This window comes from Lemur catta, chromosome 4, assembly GCF_020740605.2.
Source record: "Lemur catta isolate mLemCat1 chromosome 4, mLemCat1.pri, whole genome shotgun sequence".
NCBI lineage: Eukaryota > Metazoa > Chordata > Mammalia > Primates > Lemuridae > Lemur > Lemur catta.
This window is the reverse complement of record NC_059131.1, coordinates 49,103,946-49,123,078: the sequence shown is the minus strand read 5'-3', so window position 1 is coordinate 49,123,078 and position 19,133 is coordinate 49,103,946. Positions and strand designations below refer to the sequence as shown.

Here is a 19,133-nt window from a genome sequence, read left to right as displayed (position 1 = left end):
AACAACTGGTTTATCTTGTTAGCTTTAAAGAGAAATGATCCTACAACCAGAATTCAAGAAATTTGTATCCTATTATAGTACTGCCCCAAGTGCTGGGCTGCAATGAGATAAGGAGTTTGCACTGGAATACAAATCACTGTACTGTTTCCTTTATTAAGAAGGTCTATGGAAAAAAAATGAAATGTGCTTAGTAGTGATGTAGTTGATTTATTTTCCAGCAAAATTCCTTATTTTATTATGGCCATGTTAAACAGTCCACAGACTGTTAATATGGCATATAATCCATATTCTAAGTAGCACTGTACTGAAGGAATTATCCATTTTCCATTTACTATTCTAAGAATTGAGTCTACTTTAGTGTGCAATCTACCCTCATACATTTGTGCCCATGCTACTTTGTTAGTTAAGTAAATATACAGCTGTATTGAGGATGCAAAGAACAACACAAAAGGGCATAAACTCAAGAGATTTAAACTGCGGAAAAATTTCTTGTTTGTAACTATTTAGATATTATAATAAAATTATTGAAGGAGTGTTATTGAAGATACGAGTGATACTGTATGGTTTTAAGGAAACAGATTTGATGACTAAATAATCTCTTCTAATCATCTAAGTCCTAAATGCTATGAATTCTCCTGAGATATTCAGAGATAATGTCTAAAGTCTGAGCTATAAGTTATTGCTAAAAAAATGGGAGAGAAATGGAAAGATAATGTAGATAAAAAAGGCTTATGCAGCTAGACAGGAAGAAAAGACAAATCAAGTTTTAGAAGTTGATATTTGAAATTTAGAAGATATTTTTAATATGTATCACTGTAAGAATTACTCTTGGTAGTATTACAAATAAAATATACATGAACTAATTGTTTAAGGTATTTGTTAATAACCTTTTAAGAGGAAAATACATTGGAAATAAACTGAATTTTACTAATTGATCAAAGAATCATTTTTGACATGTAAAATAAGCAGCCTGAAGAAAAAAAGATCCAAATGAATCCTAGTACTTTCTATAATTTGTGACTGAAGCACCAATCTGTCTTTTGTGGATTCTTTAGCATTTGGAGGCAGTATGGTACAGTAGAAAGAGCTTCAGTTTTGAGTGAGACAGACCTGGGTTTACATTTTAGTTTTGCCACTTACTAACCACATGACTTTATTCAAGGTATCTAATGTCTCTGAGTTTTTTCACCTGTAAAATGAGAATAATAATAGCTGTTTTCCAAGATTGTTAAAATTAGAAAAATTAGGTGTATATAAAATATCTGTGCCTGGTATCACATAGAAGGAGGAGTTCAATAAATGGAAACTCTAGTCATCTATTCCATCAGATAAGTGATGTGTGATGTTAGTGGAGGTAAAGCGAGCATTCTTTCTCATATCTTAGAACTTTTGAAACTAGAATTATAATCTGAGATGGCTGTGGGGTACTCTTATCTTTTAGAACGGAGTTGATGTTTGGAGGGTAGTAGTGGCAGGAGTGGAGGAAGAAGGTAAATCAACTTCTACTCTTTTGTTTTATATTTATTAACCTTTGGGCTGCACTTTTCATCTCCCTTCCGTTTTGTTGTGCCTAATTCCAAGGGTCTCACAATCAACAGTTCACACAATGGAATTTAAAATACAGAGATCTTTTATTTTCATTTTCAGAAAGCATTTGGATAGTCAAAGAAGGTATACTTGTAATACTCCATAATTTTTTTTCCTTCCCTTTTAAGCTGAGCCATTATCTGGATATTGTGGAAGTAAACATTGCTCACCAGATCTCTCTACGTTCAGAAGCATTTTTTCATGCAATGACCTCTCAACATGAATTGCAGGACTACCTCAAGAAAACTTCCCAGGCTGTAAAAATGCTTCGAGATAAAATCGCACAGATTGATAAAGTAATGTGTGAAGGATCACTACACATTTTAAGACTGGCACTCACCAGAAATAATTGTGTTAAAGTGTACAATAAACTGAAGTTAATGGCCACTGTACACCAGACTCAGCCTACAGTACAGGTGTTATTATCTACTTCTGAATTTGTTGGAGCACTGGACTTAATAGCAACAACACAAGAGGTTCTACAGCAAGAACTTCAGGGCATTCACAGTTTCCGGTATGTCCATTAAGTAAGCCATTAGAAATAATGTTAGAAATTTTTAAAGGACAAATTTTAGCATATTATGTTAAAAGTATGAACATATTCAAAGTTAAATGGGTATTTTTTCTTCCAGATTGATGTTTAATAATGTCATTATTCTGATATTTTAGTATTAGCAAAGCAAATAAAACCCATAAGGAATAATATATACAGAGACATTTGGATGGAGAAGCAAAATAAAAATTTCTAGTAGATGAAATAAATGCAAGGCCAGTCACAGATTGAAAATAACATTTTGAAAATGTTGAAATAACTTTGTGTCAAGATGGTAGATCAAGGTAGAGAGGGGAATACCAATATATTTAAAATTAAGTTAATTTAAAAAGTCCTTTAATAGATTTTAAATTGAATAATTTTTAAAATTCATTTCTGATTTGCAGTCTATTTATCATATTGCTAAAAATTCCACATGGTGATAGAAAAGACCCAATTTTTCCTAAGTTTTTATCTTGAAAATACCTTTAAGATGATGATTCTAGATATTTTATGTGAAATTATTTCAAAATGTTTATTTTGTAGATAGACCAATTGCAAGCCATCAGAATTTCATTCATGTAAGCAGGTTTTTAGTGTCCTTGTAGAAGTTTCTATCTGCTGCGAAACCCATTCAAACCATGTACTACTAAGTAACTACAAAGAAGTTTTATGAAAGATATGCTATATAACTTAATATATTCTAGAAAAATTAGTTTCAAAATAAACTTATTTTAATTAAATTATAAATTCTTATTGACTAAGGATATGTGATTAGATCTTTTTAAAATTATTTATTTATTTATTTATTTATTGAGATAGAGTTTCACTGTGTCACCCCCAGTAGAGCACAGTGGCATCATCATAGCTCACTGCAGCCTCAAACTCGTGGGCTCAAGCGATCCTCCTGCCTCAGCCTCCTGAGTAGCTGGGACTACAGGCTTGTGCCACCAAGCCCGGCTAATTTTTCTAGTGTTAGTAGAGACAGGGTCTCACTCTTGCTCAGGCTGGTCTTGAGCTTCTGAGCTCAAGCGATCCTCTTGCCTTGGCCTCCCGGAATGCTAGGATTACAGGTATGAGCCACTGTGCCCGGCCTAAACATTTCTTTTAGAATGTATTTTTGTTTGACTTGAACAGAATTTAATTAGGTGAAAAATTGATGGATTCATTCATTCCTTCATTCAAAAAATGGCTATAGAGCACCTATTACATGTCAGACACCAGGCAGAATACTGGGAATAAGTCATGAATAAAGCAGAGATGCTCTCTGCTCTAAGAGTTTCTACAATTTATTTGGCAGGGGGAGGGAAACAGACAAATTACTATACAGTTATGATACAGTGCAATGCGTTATGATGGTGAACGTACATATTGCTGTGGAGCTCTGACCGCAGGGGAAGGACCTAATCCAGACTTGGATGGTTACGGAAAATGTTTTGAATCACAAACCTCTTTGAGAGTCTCTTGAAAGCTATTGTTAGACCATCTTTCCATAAAAATATACCTGTACATAAAATTTTGCAATCAATTTTGGGTGATTCATGGTCTTTTGAAGCCTACTTTGGATTCTCCTGAATGGAACCCAAAGTGACTAAATGATTTTTAATTTCCCTTTCATCTCTGAAATTTTAATTATTTCTCTCTTTTGAATTTGTGTGTGGTATGTATTTTTCAGTAAATAGTATCAATTTTGTCATTACTTTAGAAAAATGGACTTCTATAATTACAGAAGCTGTGTGTTTTTCACTTGTCACATACTATATGATATCATTAATGTTGATGAATTGGGAGCTGATATCCTCTGGATAGTACAATGCTGAGAAATAGAACCAAAGATTGAATGCTTGCTTGCCAAACACAAATTCTAAAACTGTTATATTTTTTACCCCAAAGTTCATGTAGTTTATTTTATTTTCCTTGACTCATAAGTTTATGCTTAGTAATACTGATGAAAAGTATAGTTATCCAAAGCTATCTGGAAAAATTTTAAGAACAGGGTTGTATATTTATTCTCAATAGGTTAAGATTTATTGGACTACAGAATGAAAATTTTGTAATCGTGTATTTATTCTGAGCCCAAGGAAGAGCTTATCTTTATTTTTAAACTTATTCTGAGCCCAAGGAAGAGCTTACCTTTATTTTCATACTTATGGTTTTTTTGCACCTTAAAGGACAAAATATTGTTCATTAAGAAATGTATAAGATTTTCCAAAAGACTTTCAAGTGTTCTGATTGTCTACATTTTGCTCAAATATCTTTCTACTATTATCTTTTTTAGAACCTACCCATGGGTAAAGCATGTTTATTCTTCATGTAAAACATTTCTATAAAGCTGTCTACCAAATTCAGTTTCAATATGTTTATAACTGTGTAAAAGTTTGGTATCAGCATTTGAGTTTCTAACTTCTGATAAACATATTCATAAGCAAATTTTCAAAAATAGAAGCACTCTGTGAGAAAATATTTTTCTAATCAAGTAAGAAGAATGAATCATACTTGAAATAGTTTAAGACTGGCTTCTTGTAACTCAATTTTTTTGTTTTAAGTTTTTGTCACATTCTGTCTGATGATTTACTTTCTTGACCTTATCTTTCCTTTTGCTATAAGGTTGTTAAATATCAATATTAGTTGCTTTCTTGTATAGCTTCACAGATTTTTTTTTTTTTTTGAGACAGAGTGTCACTTTGTTGCCTGGGCTAGAGTGAGTGCCGTGGCATCAGCCTAGCTCACAGCAACCTCAAACTCCTGGGCTTAAGCCATCCTACTGCCTCAGCCTCCCGAGTAGCTGGCACTACAGGCATGCACCACCATGCCCGGCTAATTTTTTCTATATATATTTTAATTGGCCAGATAATTTCTTTCTATTTTTAGTAGAGACGGGGTCTCGCTCTTGCTCAGGCTGGTCTCGAGGAACTCCTGACCTCGAGCATTCCACCCGCCTTGGCCTCCCAGAGTGCTAGGATTACAGGCGTGAGCCACTGCGCCTGGCCAAATAGCTTCACAGATATTTTTAAGGCCATTTAACTTTATTTAGAAGCATAAGAATTAGTTTTGGACTTTATTGTTTTTGTCTAATCAATCGGGAGAGCATGTGTTACAGGTATCTTGTCTCCTATAAGCATTAGTAGTATAAATTGTGTTCTCCTTAGTTTATTAAAATGATTATGCTCTCCCACTAGGAGGATAAGAAATATTCTACTTGAATTTAACACACTTTTCTCTTTTTTTCATATCAGAGACTAACTTTTAGTCATTTTTGTGGGATATATCTTAGAAAAGCATAGGTCTTACTTGAAATATGAAATCTTTCTCTCAGTGGAAGAACCAAAAGACTCTATTGAATTAATTTGTTAGTAGTCTTTCCATTTTATAGTTTAGTCCAAGTTTTGCTTTTGGCTATAAAAGGGAACTTTTATACCAAAATCTTCCAACAGTCGAATTACCACAAAGGCAAATCTGTTTTTTTAAAGAACTTAAATATCTTTATTTGTGTACCATTTTCTATGTACTGTTAACCTAACATCATATTTTTTCTAGTCAATGATAATAAATAATGCTTATGTTTTCTTTTTTTCTCATTCTTTCTATATTTTTGACCTTGAAATTATTTTCTATATAAACTTTGTGACTTTCGAACTCCCAGAACACTTTGATTATACTCTCTAATGAAATTATACAGCATTCTATCATGTTTTATCATCATTTGTGTTTTTATTTTAAATCCTTTTATTGGGCTTTAAATGTCTTGGACAAGATCTGTGTCATACACATGTTAATAAATATTTGTGAAATCCATGAACTATCTAGTTTATTGCTGAATGTATTTTGACACTTTGTACCATTCTCTTTTTCTTTCTTTTCTTTTACTTCTTTCAATAATTATTGTCCCTAATTAACCATAATTATTTCCATAATTATTGTCCCTTATAGTCTGTGTATGACTGTGGTTCTTAATCTTGGCTGCATAATAGAATCCCCAGAAGAGCCTTCAAAAAAGTATGCCATACTCCAACCAAACCAATTAAATCAGACTTCCCAGAGGGTAAGGCCTGACCATCTGTGTTTTTTTAAAGCTCTTGGGAAGATTCTAATGTGCACCAAAATTTAGAATCCTAGTTTATAATCACTATTGGGTACTCTACTTTTTCAGGATTTGGAATTAAAGTGATATCTTCCTACATAAATTTATTCCTTTTAAAACAAAATATTCAACTTAACATCTTCCTGTCTCTATTCAAAGAGGTTTCTGCTAGTGAGTACAATGTATCTGATAGCAATGTAAAAATTCCAAAGTTTGATCCCTTCTGCTGAATCCGAAGGGTAATTTTCACATTGGGAAATTTTGACTCATTGCATAATGCATAATTATTCCAATGACTCCTTTGTACATTTGTTGATTTTATAATTTTCAAAGATTTTACTGCCTAAATTGTTGCAAAATTGGACATTTTTAATTATTAGGACATACGTATTTTTAACCATTACTTATGAAATGAAATTCTGCTATCTTTTACCAATAAAATGATAATCAGTGAAGTAATATGTATCATTTGTGCTCTATACTGATGTCATTGCTAAGGCTAATGACATTCAAATGCTTAAGCAGATATAATACAGAAATCTCATACGGGCCTAAGAATACATTTGAACGTTGATATCTTATAGGTTTTGATATAGAAAAGCTTCATTTACCTTGAAGTTCAGGACTGTAATGTTGTTATTTACTCTTACTGTAAAGCTTTATGTAGAAACTCCTTTAGTTTTCATCGTTGTTAATGTTATTTTCTTACTACTTACTACCACAATTATTCTCCTGCCGCCACCACCCTACAACTGAGGACATTTATTGAATACTTTACTACTCTGTACCAGGTACTGTGCTAAGTATATTGCATGTCTTATTTGACTCCTCCCCCCAAAAAAAACCCTATGAGATAGATAATGTTATCTTCATTTTTATAGATAGGGAAATAGGCTTAAAAATCTTAGATAACTTGCTTGAGGTCATACAGCAAGTTGTAAAACGATAGAGTAGAGATTTAATGTAGGTCTCATTGGACCTGAGAGTTTTTCTTTTTAATGTATTTGTTTGAGAATCTTATAGGACCTCAAGTGGATCACTGTGAACATCAATGCTAATTTAATAGTACAAGAGATGTTAAAACTGTGGGCAATTGAGCTATAGGTTTACTGAGCCAGGAACTACCATAGTAATTGATTTTAGGATAAAAATTACTGAAACTAGCTTATTTTCTGGTTGTAAGCCTTCTTTTTTTTTTTGAAAGAAAAGGTGGAAAACATTTAGAGTTTATTATAAATTCCAGTTTCATTAATCAGAGCCCACTTGAGATTCCATTTAAGGGATTTTCATTATTGGATATATCAAAAGGTATTTTACATATTATTTGATCCTGAAATAATCTCCTGTAATTTAGACTTCAAAACATTATAGTAAGAAAACATCCATGTTGTATGTTATGGAATGAGGCCAAGAAATTGGACTTTCTGCTATTTGATGAAACTAGATTTACCGTAGAGTTTATTGATAAACAAGTTTCTCTGATAAAAGCAGCACAGAGGTCACTGTATTGAACATACAGCTTAGTAGAAAATCTGAATTAATGTACAAATTGAGGCATATCTAAGTAGAAAGTATTTGAATTGTTCCAATTTATTTAGTTGGATATATGGACTTAAGATACTTTTTCAGAAAGTGATATTTTAGTTACTTGTCTTTTCAGAAGATTCTCTTGCCACTGTAAATTACTATATGTGATTATTAGGATACGTGCTTTTAAAGTCAACTGTTAGCAGATTCATCCACTATTAAATATTTTTGTTAAGGTTAATAATGCACAGACAATTATTATTGCATCTGTTATCAAAGTAGTCAAGAATGCAAAAAGAACAATTAGAGCAAGGATGAATAGTTGAATCTTAAAGGACATTATAGTTCTGGAGGTTGTGTTTAAGAATTTGTTTAGATAAATTCTTACATATATATGTATCGGATACCTGTGATTACATAATAAATACTATTTGGTGTTAATATTGAAGTTCTTTATTAAATTAATTATGTAATATTCCATATTAATTAATCAGACTTTAAAATTAGTTTAAGAATGCATAAAAATGCTGCTCATGTTAAGATAATATCTAAGGTCAAATAAAACCTTACATTTAAGTTATTATACTGAAATGACAAAGAATTTTATTACTTTGGTGCCTAAATATCAGTAGGTACAATCATATGGATTTCCCACCATAATTCTTTATGGTGATTTGTCAAAGACTATTCGTACCTGGAGGTAAAACATACCTGGATGTTAACCTCTGATATGCATTAAAAAGGAATCTATGATCTTTATAAAAATTAAGAATCAAGCAACATTGAAGTTATGTATAAATTTATATCCTACCCTGTTACTGTTTTTTAAAAAACTTATTGAAAACTCAAACATACACAAAAATGAAGGAAGTTATACTATATGAAGAGAATTATAGGAAGCTGGATAAATTATATATCACCTATGAGTTATCAACTCATGGCCAAGTTTTTTTTTTTGTTTTATCTACACCCCTCCCACTTCTCCTGGATTATTTTGAAACAAATCCCAAACATTATTTCATTTCATTTATGAATATTTCATTATGAATCTTTGAAAGATAAGGATTTTTAAAAAATATAACTCTAATATCATTTATATTTTCAAATAACTAGTTAGTGATCAGATTTCCGTTTGTCTCAAAATTCATTTTTATAGGGTGCTTGTTGGAATCAAGATCCAGATAATATCTATACGTTGAAATTGGTTGATAGATCTCAAATGTATTTTGGTGTTTAGTTCACCATTCTCATTTTCTCCCTTTCAAAATGTTTATTGAACAAATTGGGTTGTCTTGTAGTCTTCTCACAGTCTGGATTTTGCCAACTGCATTCCCACGTTTAGCATGTTCTTCTTTTACTTATATTTTCTGTAATTGGCAGTTAGATTTAAAAGCTTGATCAGATTTAAGTTTTACTTTTTGACAGGAGTATCTAATAATTGTGTATTTCAGTTAAGCATAAAAAGTCTCTTTATGATTAGTAGCCATTGGATGGTCATTGCCTAGATTTATCATTAATTATGAGTTATAAATTATGATGTGCTAATTGTATACTATTTTCACTTATTAACTAGAATATTTCTATAAAGTGATGTTTCTCCATAAGAGTTGGTCACTGTTTGAAGGACAATTCTTATAAGGATAGGCAGGATAAATACTAGACACTTTATTTAGCATATTCAAAATAATGAATTGGAAATCTAGCATCCTCCAAAGATGACTGATGAGGTTTTTTAAAGTAGAATAAATACATGGATTTATATGCATTTGAAGTATTTAACTTCTTTGCTATTTTTATTTTTATCAACATTCAAATTGTCCTTTTAAGGAACTCCCTCAAGTTCATCCTTGAATCCTTTTGACAAGATTCCATAAGTAGTCCTTGATAATTTTCTTACTTTGTGTTATGACAAGATACTTACATTATATATTTGTCTAAGGAACAAAACCCTAGTTTCTTTTAGTAGGAAGTGGTATTTAAAAATCTGTCTAGGTACTCGAAATGTCCTTTGCTCACTAGGTTGGTCTTTATTTCTAGGCTTCTGTAGTGATTAGAGCTGGAAGATGATTTTCCTTTTCAAATGACTTTAAAAGAGTAATCTAACTGTTCATCCCACATGGGATAGATTTTAAGGAAAAGAAGGGAAAAAATCCTATATTGTTTGTAATAATAATATTGTTTGGGGAGCATTATATGTATATTGTGGGATAAAACAAGTGAGAAATTATGTTGGTGTCATTAGGAACCACAATTTTCAGACTGGCCAAAAGGAGATACATATGTAAGATTGAAGAATTAAAAACTCTATAGTTCTGAATTTAAATGGAAAGTATCAATATGACCCCATATTCCTCCCATCCCCACCATAAGTCATGATTTTAAAAAGTTTTAATTTCTATCTATCCATCCCTCTGTCTCTCACCTTAGGTAAGCATTTGCACACCGTGCATACTTTTCTTCAGCTTGCTGTTTTCACCTTATGATATACCCTGGATATTGTACCATGCACTATAGCATGCATTCTCAATGGGAGATATCACCCCAAGAGGGCAAAAATTGGTTCTTGAAGAGTGAAAAAAAATCTTGGATATTACAATGGTTTGTGGCCTTCCAAAGGGCTACAGTACATAAAAGATATACAATATATCTGTGGCATTAAATTTCATGGAAAGTGTGTGTGTGTGATTAGGAATAAAAATATCTAAAAAGGTTTCTCGAGGGACAATAATGAAAAAAGATTGAGAAACTGCTCTAGAGCAGTATTTAGAAGTATTTATCAATTCTTTTAAATGTATGTAGTTATTTAAGAATGTATTATGACTTATTCAACTAGTTCCTTATTGGTCAACATTTGGGTTGTTTCCATTTCTTTACAGTTACCAACAGTACTGCAATCAACATATGTTCTTTTGTATTTTTGCCAGTGCATCTTTGATACTGATTCTAAGTGGGATTCCTAGGTCAAAGGGTAATTGCCTATGTAATTTTGCTCTATGCCGCCAAATTCCTCTATGGCAATGTTTTAGTTTGTACTAGTGGATATGTTCTAAATTAGTTTATTGTGAGATGTCAGTGCCATTGATGAGAATCTTTTTAGTCTTCTAATTAGCTACAGGAAATATAATTTTCATATTGCAAAATGCAAACTATTAATATGTTATTTCACTTATCAGATTTGTTTCAAAATTATCACTACCCCTACTTACCATATGTTGTTTATAAAAGGAGAAGAAGGCATCTATTGAAAAGGTCAAATGGTTTTAACTAATTTTTTAAAAATTGTGCTACATCTCTTCTTTCTTAGTAAAGGCAGTTGCCAATATTAAGGATTTCTTTTTCAAGTAAATGTGGTATAGATGTATTTAAAATGTTTTGTTTTTTATTTAAATTTAATTGTTTATATTTAAATGTTTTAAAATTGCCCCAGAAGATAGAGCTTTAAAATTTTTTTTTCCCTGAGGAATAAACAGATGTTTCCATTGGCCTATTTTATTTAAGTTTTGAAATACTTTGGACCAGCTAAGTTATCTAAGTTTCTTCAGCTGATTGCTTTTATGAAGCTATTAGATTGTGTGGCAAAAATCCCTAATATGTGAAGGTACTTCATCCTTACACTTTCAGTTTTGTGTTCTAATGACTTTCATTTTAATGATCTGAGGGATGTTGCACAGTAACTCAAACTGATTGTGACAGAGATTGAATTGAGTCAGACTGTACGTGTGGTCCTTCCAATATTTATTTGCACCCAGAACAAGGCCTGGCACATGGTAGGCACTTCTATTTGTTGAATAAATGAATGGCTGGGGAGCTACCACCATTGATATACAGTAAATGGTTAATAAGAAAAAGACTTAAAATATCTGAGTATGTTGTCCATGAAATGTAGTCACAAAATTTATGAGGTAACCTGGTTTTCTAGAATGCATTTAACTGTCTGCAGGTTAAAGATATATAGTTGACCCTTGAACAACACAGGGTTGAACTGCATGGGTATATGCAGGTTTTTTTCAATAAAGACATTGGAAAATTTTTTGGAAGTTTGCAACAATTTGAAAAAAACCTCACAAACTGCATAGCCTAGAAATATTTAAAAATATTAAAAGAAAGTTAAGATATGTCATGAATGCATAAAATATACGTAGATACTAGTCTATTATTATACTACCACAAAATGCACACAGATCTGTTATAAAAACTTTAGATTTATCAAAACTTAGACCATACATGGAATCATTCATACAGTATTAAATCATAACTGCAAAAAATTCACTATAGCATATATTGTATAATAATTTCATAGCCACCTCCTGTTGCTCTTGTGATGAGCTGAAGTGTTGCAAGTATCCATTTAAAATGCCATGTGACACTAATCATCTCTGCATGAGCAGTTCATCTCTCCAGTAAATTATGTATGACAGTAAAAAGTGATCTCTCATGGTTCTTGTGTATTTTTCATCGTGTTTAGTGCAAACCACAAACTTTGAATAACATCCTGGGACTCATATGAAGTGCCACTAGTGATGCTGGCACTGCTCCCAAGAAGCAGAAGAAAATCATGACATTACAAGAAAATATTGAATTGCTTGATATGCACCCTAGATTAAGGTCTGCAGCTGCGGTTGCCAGCTATTTCAAGAGAAGTGAATCCAGTTTAAGGACTATTGTAAAAAAAGAAAAGGAAATTCATGAATTTGTTGCCACAGCTACACCAGCAGGTGTGAAAGCCTTGCACATTTTGCGAAATACCTTTTTATCTCATATTGAAAACGCAGCTTTTATGTGAGTGCAGGATTGCTGTAAGATGGCAAACCTATAGATTCTACTATGATTGGAGAAAAAGCAAAGTCATTATATCACAACTTAAAGCAAGAGGAAGGTGAAAGATCTAAAGCTGGAGAATATAATGCCAGCAAAGGATATTGTTTGATAATTTTAGAAAGAGGTTTGGCTTAAAAAATGTCAAGTTAACAGGAGAAGCAGCTTCTGCCAACCAAGAGGCAACAGAGTTCCCAAATCCCATTAGGAAAATCATTGAGGAGAAAAAAATATCTTCCTGAACAGGTTTTTAGTGTAGAAGAAAGTCTCCTGTTCTGGATAAAAACACCACAAAGGACAGCAGTAAGGAAGAGAAATGAGCACTGGGATTTATGTCAGGAAGGGATAGTCTAACTCTACTGTTTTGTGCAAATGCGATTGGGTTTATGATCAGGACTAAACTTATCCATAAAGCTGATAACGCAGGAGCTTTGAAGGGAAAAGATAATAAATACCAGCCACCAGTCTTTTGGATGTACAACAAGAAGACCTGGATGAGAACTGTTTTTCTGGGTTGGTGCATCTGTACTTTGTCCCTGAAGTCGGGAGGGACTGCCTTTTAAAGTTCTTTTGATATTGGACGATGCCCCTGACAACCTAGAACCCCATGAGTTCAAAACCGAAGGTGTTAAAATGGTCTCCTTGCCCATAAACACATCTTTAGTCCAGCCTCTAGATCAGGGGATCATAAGGACCTTTACCACTCATTACACACTGTGCTCTGTGGAAAGGATTGTCAGTGCTATGGAGGAGAACCCTGAAAGAACATCATGAAAGTCTGGAAGGATTACACCATTGGAGACACCATTGTTGTTACAGAAAAAGCTGAAAAAGCTGTAAAAGCTATCAAACCTAAAACAATAAATTCCTGCTGGAGAAAACTGTGTCCAGGTGTTGTGCATGACTTCACAGGATTAACGACAGAGCCAGTCACAGAAATCATAAAAGAGATTGTGGATATAACAAAAAAAGGTGTGTGTGTATATGGGATGTAGAATTTCAAGATGTGGATCTTGGAGAAATTAAGGAGCTAAATAGACACTACACCGGAGGAATTATTAGAAGATGTCTTGGTAGAGATGAATGCTTACAAACTAGTGCCAGAGAGTGAGGAAGAAGACATAGAAAAAACAATACCAGAAAACAAATTGACATTAGATAATCTGGCAGAAGGGTTCTAATTATTCAAGACTGCCTTTGACTTCTTTTATGACATGGACTCTTCTATCATGTGGGCACTGAAACTAAAGCAAACGGTGGAAGAAAGATCGGTACTATGTAGAAACAAACACTTTTAGAGAAATTAAAAAGCAAAAAAGGCAGAAATTACTATGTATTTCTGTAAAGTTACACCAAATGTGCCTGCCTCTCCTGCCTTGCCTTCCACCTCCTCCACCTCTTCTGCCTTTGCCAACCCTGAGACGGCAAGACCAACTTCTCTTCTTCTCAGCCTATTAAACATGAAGATGACCTTTATAATGATCCACTTCTATGAATCTACCATCTAATGAATAGTAAATATATTTTCTCTTCCTTATGATTTTCTTAATAATGTTTTCTCTAGCTTATTTTGAGAATACAGTATATAATACATATAACATACAAAGTATGTGTTAATTTATTATTTATGTTATCAGTAAGGCTTCCAGGTAACAGTAGGCTGTTAGTTGTTAAGTTTTGTGAGAGTCAAAAGTTATATGCAGATTTTCAACTGTGCAAGGGATTCAGCACCCCTAACCTCTGCATTGTTCAAGAGTCAACTATACAAAGAAAAATAAAATTTGGAAGATGAAATGAAATCATTGCAGTTCTTTTGGCAAGTTAAAGGACTATATTTTAATAAATATCACATTGCACAGGTACTGTCAGCTGGAAAAGTTTTGCCTAGTAGTTCCCTTGATTGTGGAGTAAATTTGTGGTTTTTAGTAGATACATGTAACATTTTTCTCTTCCTCTATAGGCATTTGGGATCACAGCTTTGTGAATTAGAAAAACTGATAGATAAAATGATGATTGCAGAGTTTTCTACTTATTCTCACAGTGACTTAAATAGACCACTGGAAGATGACTGTCAAGTTTTAGAAGAGGTATGTGTTTTGAACTGTGCAATGAAATTGATGTCATTGCTTAGTGTTAATCCCTAATAGTCTTAGTATAGAACTTGTTTTTCTCAGATTATAGTAAGCAAAATTATCTTAAATTTTAAGGTCTGTCAGACCTATGAAGTCCTTCACTATGTGACTTTAGCAAGTACCATAAGTGTTTACTATCCTATGGGATAATGAGCCTAGAGAATAAAATAATTTTATAGCTTAATTAGAAATTAGTGTTAAAATAAGGTCCTTATAGCTTACAAACCAAGTTCAAAATATAGGATGGATTAATTTATATTCCATGTGCACGTGTGTATGTGCTGGAGTTTATCTTTTGTAAAAAGTGATTATTTGATATGGTAATTTATCCGTAATTCATATTCACCGAGTACCTATTACGAACATGTTTTATGCATATACAAATACGTCATATCCAGGCTTCATTTATGCAGTAACTTCTCAGTGCTAATCATTGCCAAGAACTAGTAAAGAATTCAAAAAGCCCTGATAACAGCCAAAGTAGGTAAAGAAATTTTGGTGCATGTTAGAAGTTGGTTTCTGTCTGAGAGTCCTGGTCGTCATTCTAGTCTTCTAGACCAAACATAAATTAAAAAGCACAGGGCTGACATTGTATTTATTGTCATCACGGTTTGAGAAGGGTATTTTCTAACTATTTGTTGAAACTGGGCCGAAAAATACTCTTGTATTGTTTTGGCCCCAAACCAGCTTCATTTAATCCTCTGTGGTAGAGTAGGGTTTACCTGTTTTAGAACAGTGACTCCAAAACTCTGATGACAAGATTGCTATGAGAGGGGTTTTTCAGTCTGCTAGAAAATATCATATGTAGGGATAGAGATCTGAGAATCAAATAAACTCTTAAAGCTGAATATTTCTACCTCTAAATGAGATTATTTCATATTTAAAATGTGATGTTACATACTCTTCTTTTATTTTAATAGGAAAAACTAGTATCTCTTGTATTTGGACTTTTAAAACAAAGAAAACTTAATTTTTTAGAAATCTATAGTGAAGAAATGATTATTACAGCAAAAAATATCATTAAACAGGTAATTGTACATTTTCATTTGATATATTTTGAGCTAAAATCTTTTGTGAAATTTATTTTTATGCTACCCTAGTAATAGTATATATAGTATAATAGTAATACTTGATCCATTAATTAAAAATAGAAAATATAGAAAAATTAAAAGAAAGAAAAACATAGCTCTCTCAGCCAAAAGATTATCATTTTAAGAATATTTGTATGTGTAGATTGTTACTGATGTTTTTCATTGTTGTCATAACTTATATATGATTTTGAACCCATATTTCAGTTAGAATCATATCATAAGCATTTTCTCATGATTATATAAGCCTTCAGAAACATTTTAATGGTTGTGTAAAATTCTGTCAACATTATGTTGGTTAATCCTACTTAACTTCCTGTATGTTGAATATTTAGGTTGTTTTTAATGTGACACTGTAAATAACACTGTGACAGACATCTTCAGTATAAAGTTATTTGTTTATTTTTCATGTTTAAGATTGCTTTCTTAGGCTGATTCCCAGAAGTGGAATTATTGGTCAGAGAGTTGAAAGTATTTTTAAGTCATTTGGTACGTAGTACTGAATTGCTGTCTAAAAAGATTTTACCAATTTATAATCCATCCCACCAGCAGTAGACAAATGTTCCTTTCCATTTTACTCTGATCTTTGAGAAATTATAATTTTCACCCCTTTTCACCTCTCTCTAACAATGATTAAAACACTATTTTTATTATTTTTTTTAATTTTATTTATTTATTTATTTTTTTGAGACAGAGTGTCACTTTGTTGCCCTGGCTAGAGTGAGTGGCGTGGCGTCAGCCTAGCTCACAGCAACCTCAAACTCCTGGGCTTAAGCGATCCTACTGCCTCAGCCTCCCGAGTAGCTGGGACTACAGGCATGCACCACCATGCCCGGCTAATTTTTTCTATATATATTTTTAGTTGGCCAGATAATTTCTTTCTATTTTTAGTAGAGACGGGGTCTCGCTCTTGCTCAGGCTGGTCTTGAACTCCTGACCTCAAGCGATCCTCCTGCCTTGGCCTCCCGGAGTGCTAGGATTACAGGCGTGAGCCACCGCGCCCGGCCAAAACGCTATTTTTAAATTGGTATAGCCACTTTGAAAAATTGTTGACAATATCTGCTAATGCTAAATATACACATGTTGTGCCCCAGCATTTCTATTTCTAGGTATTCACCCAACAGAAATACATATGTAAGTTCACCAAAACACAGTAAAAGAATATTCATGGTAGTACCATTTATAATAAAAAAATGGTAACATTTCAAATTCCATCATCAGTAGAAAGCATAAATAGAATTGTGGTGTATTTATACAATGGAATACTGTACATCAGTGAGAATGATTAAATTACACAGAACAGCATAAGTGAATATTACAGACATATTGTAGAGCCAAAGAAGCCAGACACTAAAGAGTATACACTATATGATTCTATTTATGTAAAATTTAAACACAGGCAAAATTACTCTATAGTTTAGAAATCAGGATAATAGTGTCTTTTGGGAGGGGAGCAGGAGAGTAGCTCTGGGTACTGGCAGTATTCAATTTCATAAGCTGAGTTCTGATTACACAGAGGTATTCTATTTGTATAAAAATGTTAAACTGTAAACATAATTTGTACAATTTTCTGTATGTCTACTTTCAAACAAATTTTTTAAATTGCTGTGTTTTTATTCCTAGACTTCTCCTGAAGTCTAAGCATTTTTTATTTTTTTAACTTTAAACTGCTGGGTGTATTACAAGGAAATGTAACTTCCAATATGAATTTTGTTTTGGGATTTTAATATGGAGCTTACACCTTGTTCCTAAGTATTATAGTTCTGTTTTTCTGTTGATTTTGAACAGTTTTAAGTAGTAGGAAATTTTAATTATTACAGTTCAAACATAACTCTGAAATAATTATTTACTTGTGTAAAGGTAATACAGTTTTTAAAACACCTTGAAATATGTATAGGAGATATAAGAAAAGTCCGGTAAAATGGTTATTGTAGTCAGTGAGGGCCTTTTTAATGTACAAATGGAACATAGAGTACTTAGGATTTGAAAGACAATTAATCAAATTGTTTTTGTTTTTTCTTAAATTTTTCAGTGTGTGATTAATAAAGTTTCACAAATAGAAGAAATAGACACAGATGTTGTTGTGAAGTAAGTATAAATATATAAGTTGGTTATCAGGGAAAAGATGATACATGAAAATTAGAATAAGGATTTAGTTAAGGAATTATTTACTAAAGTGTGAGCAGGGTCTAGGAAAATCACAAGTAAGCTTGGAGAACCTTTAAGAGACAAAGGAAGATAGCAATAAGCAGTATTCAGGAAAGACAGGTAGTAGTTGAAAAAAAGCTGTGGCTTTGAGTAGAGGGAAGCAGTCATTCTGAGGCAACCCTTCAGGGAGAGAGCTGAAGGAGTAAGTACATTTCCTCCTTACAGTCTTTGTAAGGGCTCCTCATTGGCCAAGCCCAGCAGGTTGGCCTCCCAGGGCAGAGAGCGGAATGGAGAGGTATAGAACATAAATATGGAGGTGGTGGGAATTGAAGGTAATTCATACAGGCACATAGCAAGTATTAAGTTTGAATTATTTAGCTATATAATTAAAATACATCTTCTAATTGGCTTTGAGAATTTGAGTTTATGATTTTTGAATTGCCCAGGTCTGTGATTTTTTTTCACCCTTAAAATTCCTATTCTTTTATTTTGAGGAAACTAGGGATAAATATTTTATGACTGAATTTCTCATTCATATAGATATCTAAACTTTATTAACTGGCCTAAGATATGAACAGTAATATGGACAACTATGAAGCTTCCCTGGGCCAAACCCACAGAGTGGAGATTGTGGCATTTTAATTTCCATACTATTACCTGGGGAAAACTCAGGTCAGAATTGAGACAACTGTGATAACAGGGGAATTGCTAGTAGTTGGAAAAAATATGTCATTGGGACTCTGTTAGAAGCCCAATGGAGGTGGAGAGTCAGTTACTTCTTATTTTCTTCTCTAGGGAGTTTTCTCAACATAAATAGAGAACTTCCTATATATCAACTGTAGGAGTATCTTTTGAATAAACTCTTAGCTGCAGCAGCATTTATTAAAAATTTCAAGAATAAGTCATTTTAATACTATGAAATATCTTTGTGAAATTCTATTTTGCATTAATTTTTTCACCTTGAAGTTAATGATTTATGTCAATTATCAAAATAATAATATTGACTGATATCTAGCACTTTTAAAAATATACCATGCATTATTCTAAGTAATTTTTATTAACTTATTTAATATTTACAACACCCATATAAGGTGTGTTCCATTGTTTTCTTCATGTTAAGATGAGAAAATTGGAACGTGGAAGGGTTAAGTCACTTGCCAGAGTCACATAGCTATTAATTCCAGTAAGCTGCTAGAATTTTGAACTGAGATAGTGTGACTCCA

At 32.6% G+C, this 19,133-nt stretch overlaps 1 protein-coding gene across 6 annotated transcripts in view; it reads left to right on the top strand.

The window, feature by feature from the left end:
* The window catches only part of VPS54 (VPS54 subunit of GARP complex), a 147,506-nt gene that overhangs the window by 85,375 nt on the left and 42,998 nt on the right, over positions 1–19,133 (top strand). For all 6 annotated transcript variants that reach the window (XR_006734713.1, XM_045549722.1, XM_045549721.1 and 3 more), the window contains 4 exons: positions 1,716–2,101; positions 14,503–14,629; positions 15,595–15,702; positions 17,795–17,850. Coding sequence is in view for 5 of the 6 variants with exons in the window: in XM_045549722.1 (XP_045405678.1) it covers positions 1,716–2,101; positions 14,503–14,629; positions 15,595–15,702; positions 17,795–17,850 (677 nt within the window). In the remaining variant the exon portion in view is untranslated. The remainder of the gene's footprint in view (positions 1–1,715; positions 2,102–14,502; positions 14,630–15,594; positions 15,703–17,794; positions 17,851–19,133) is intronic.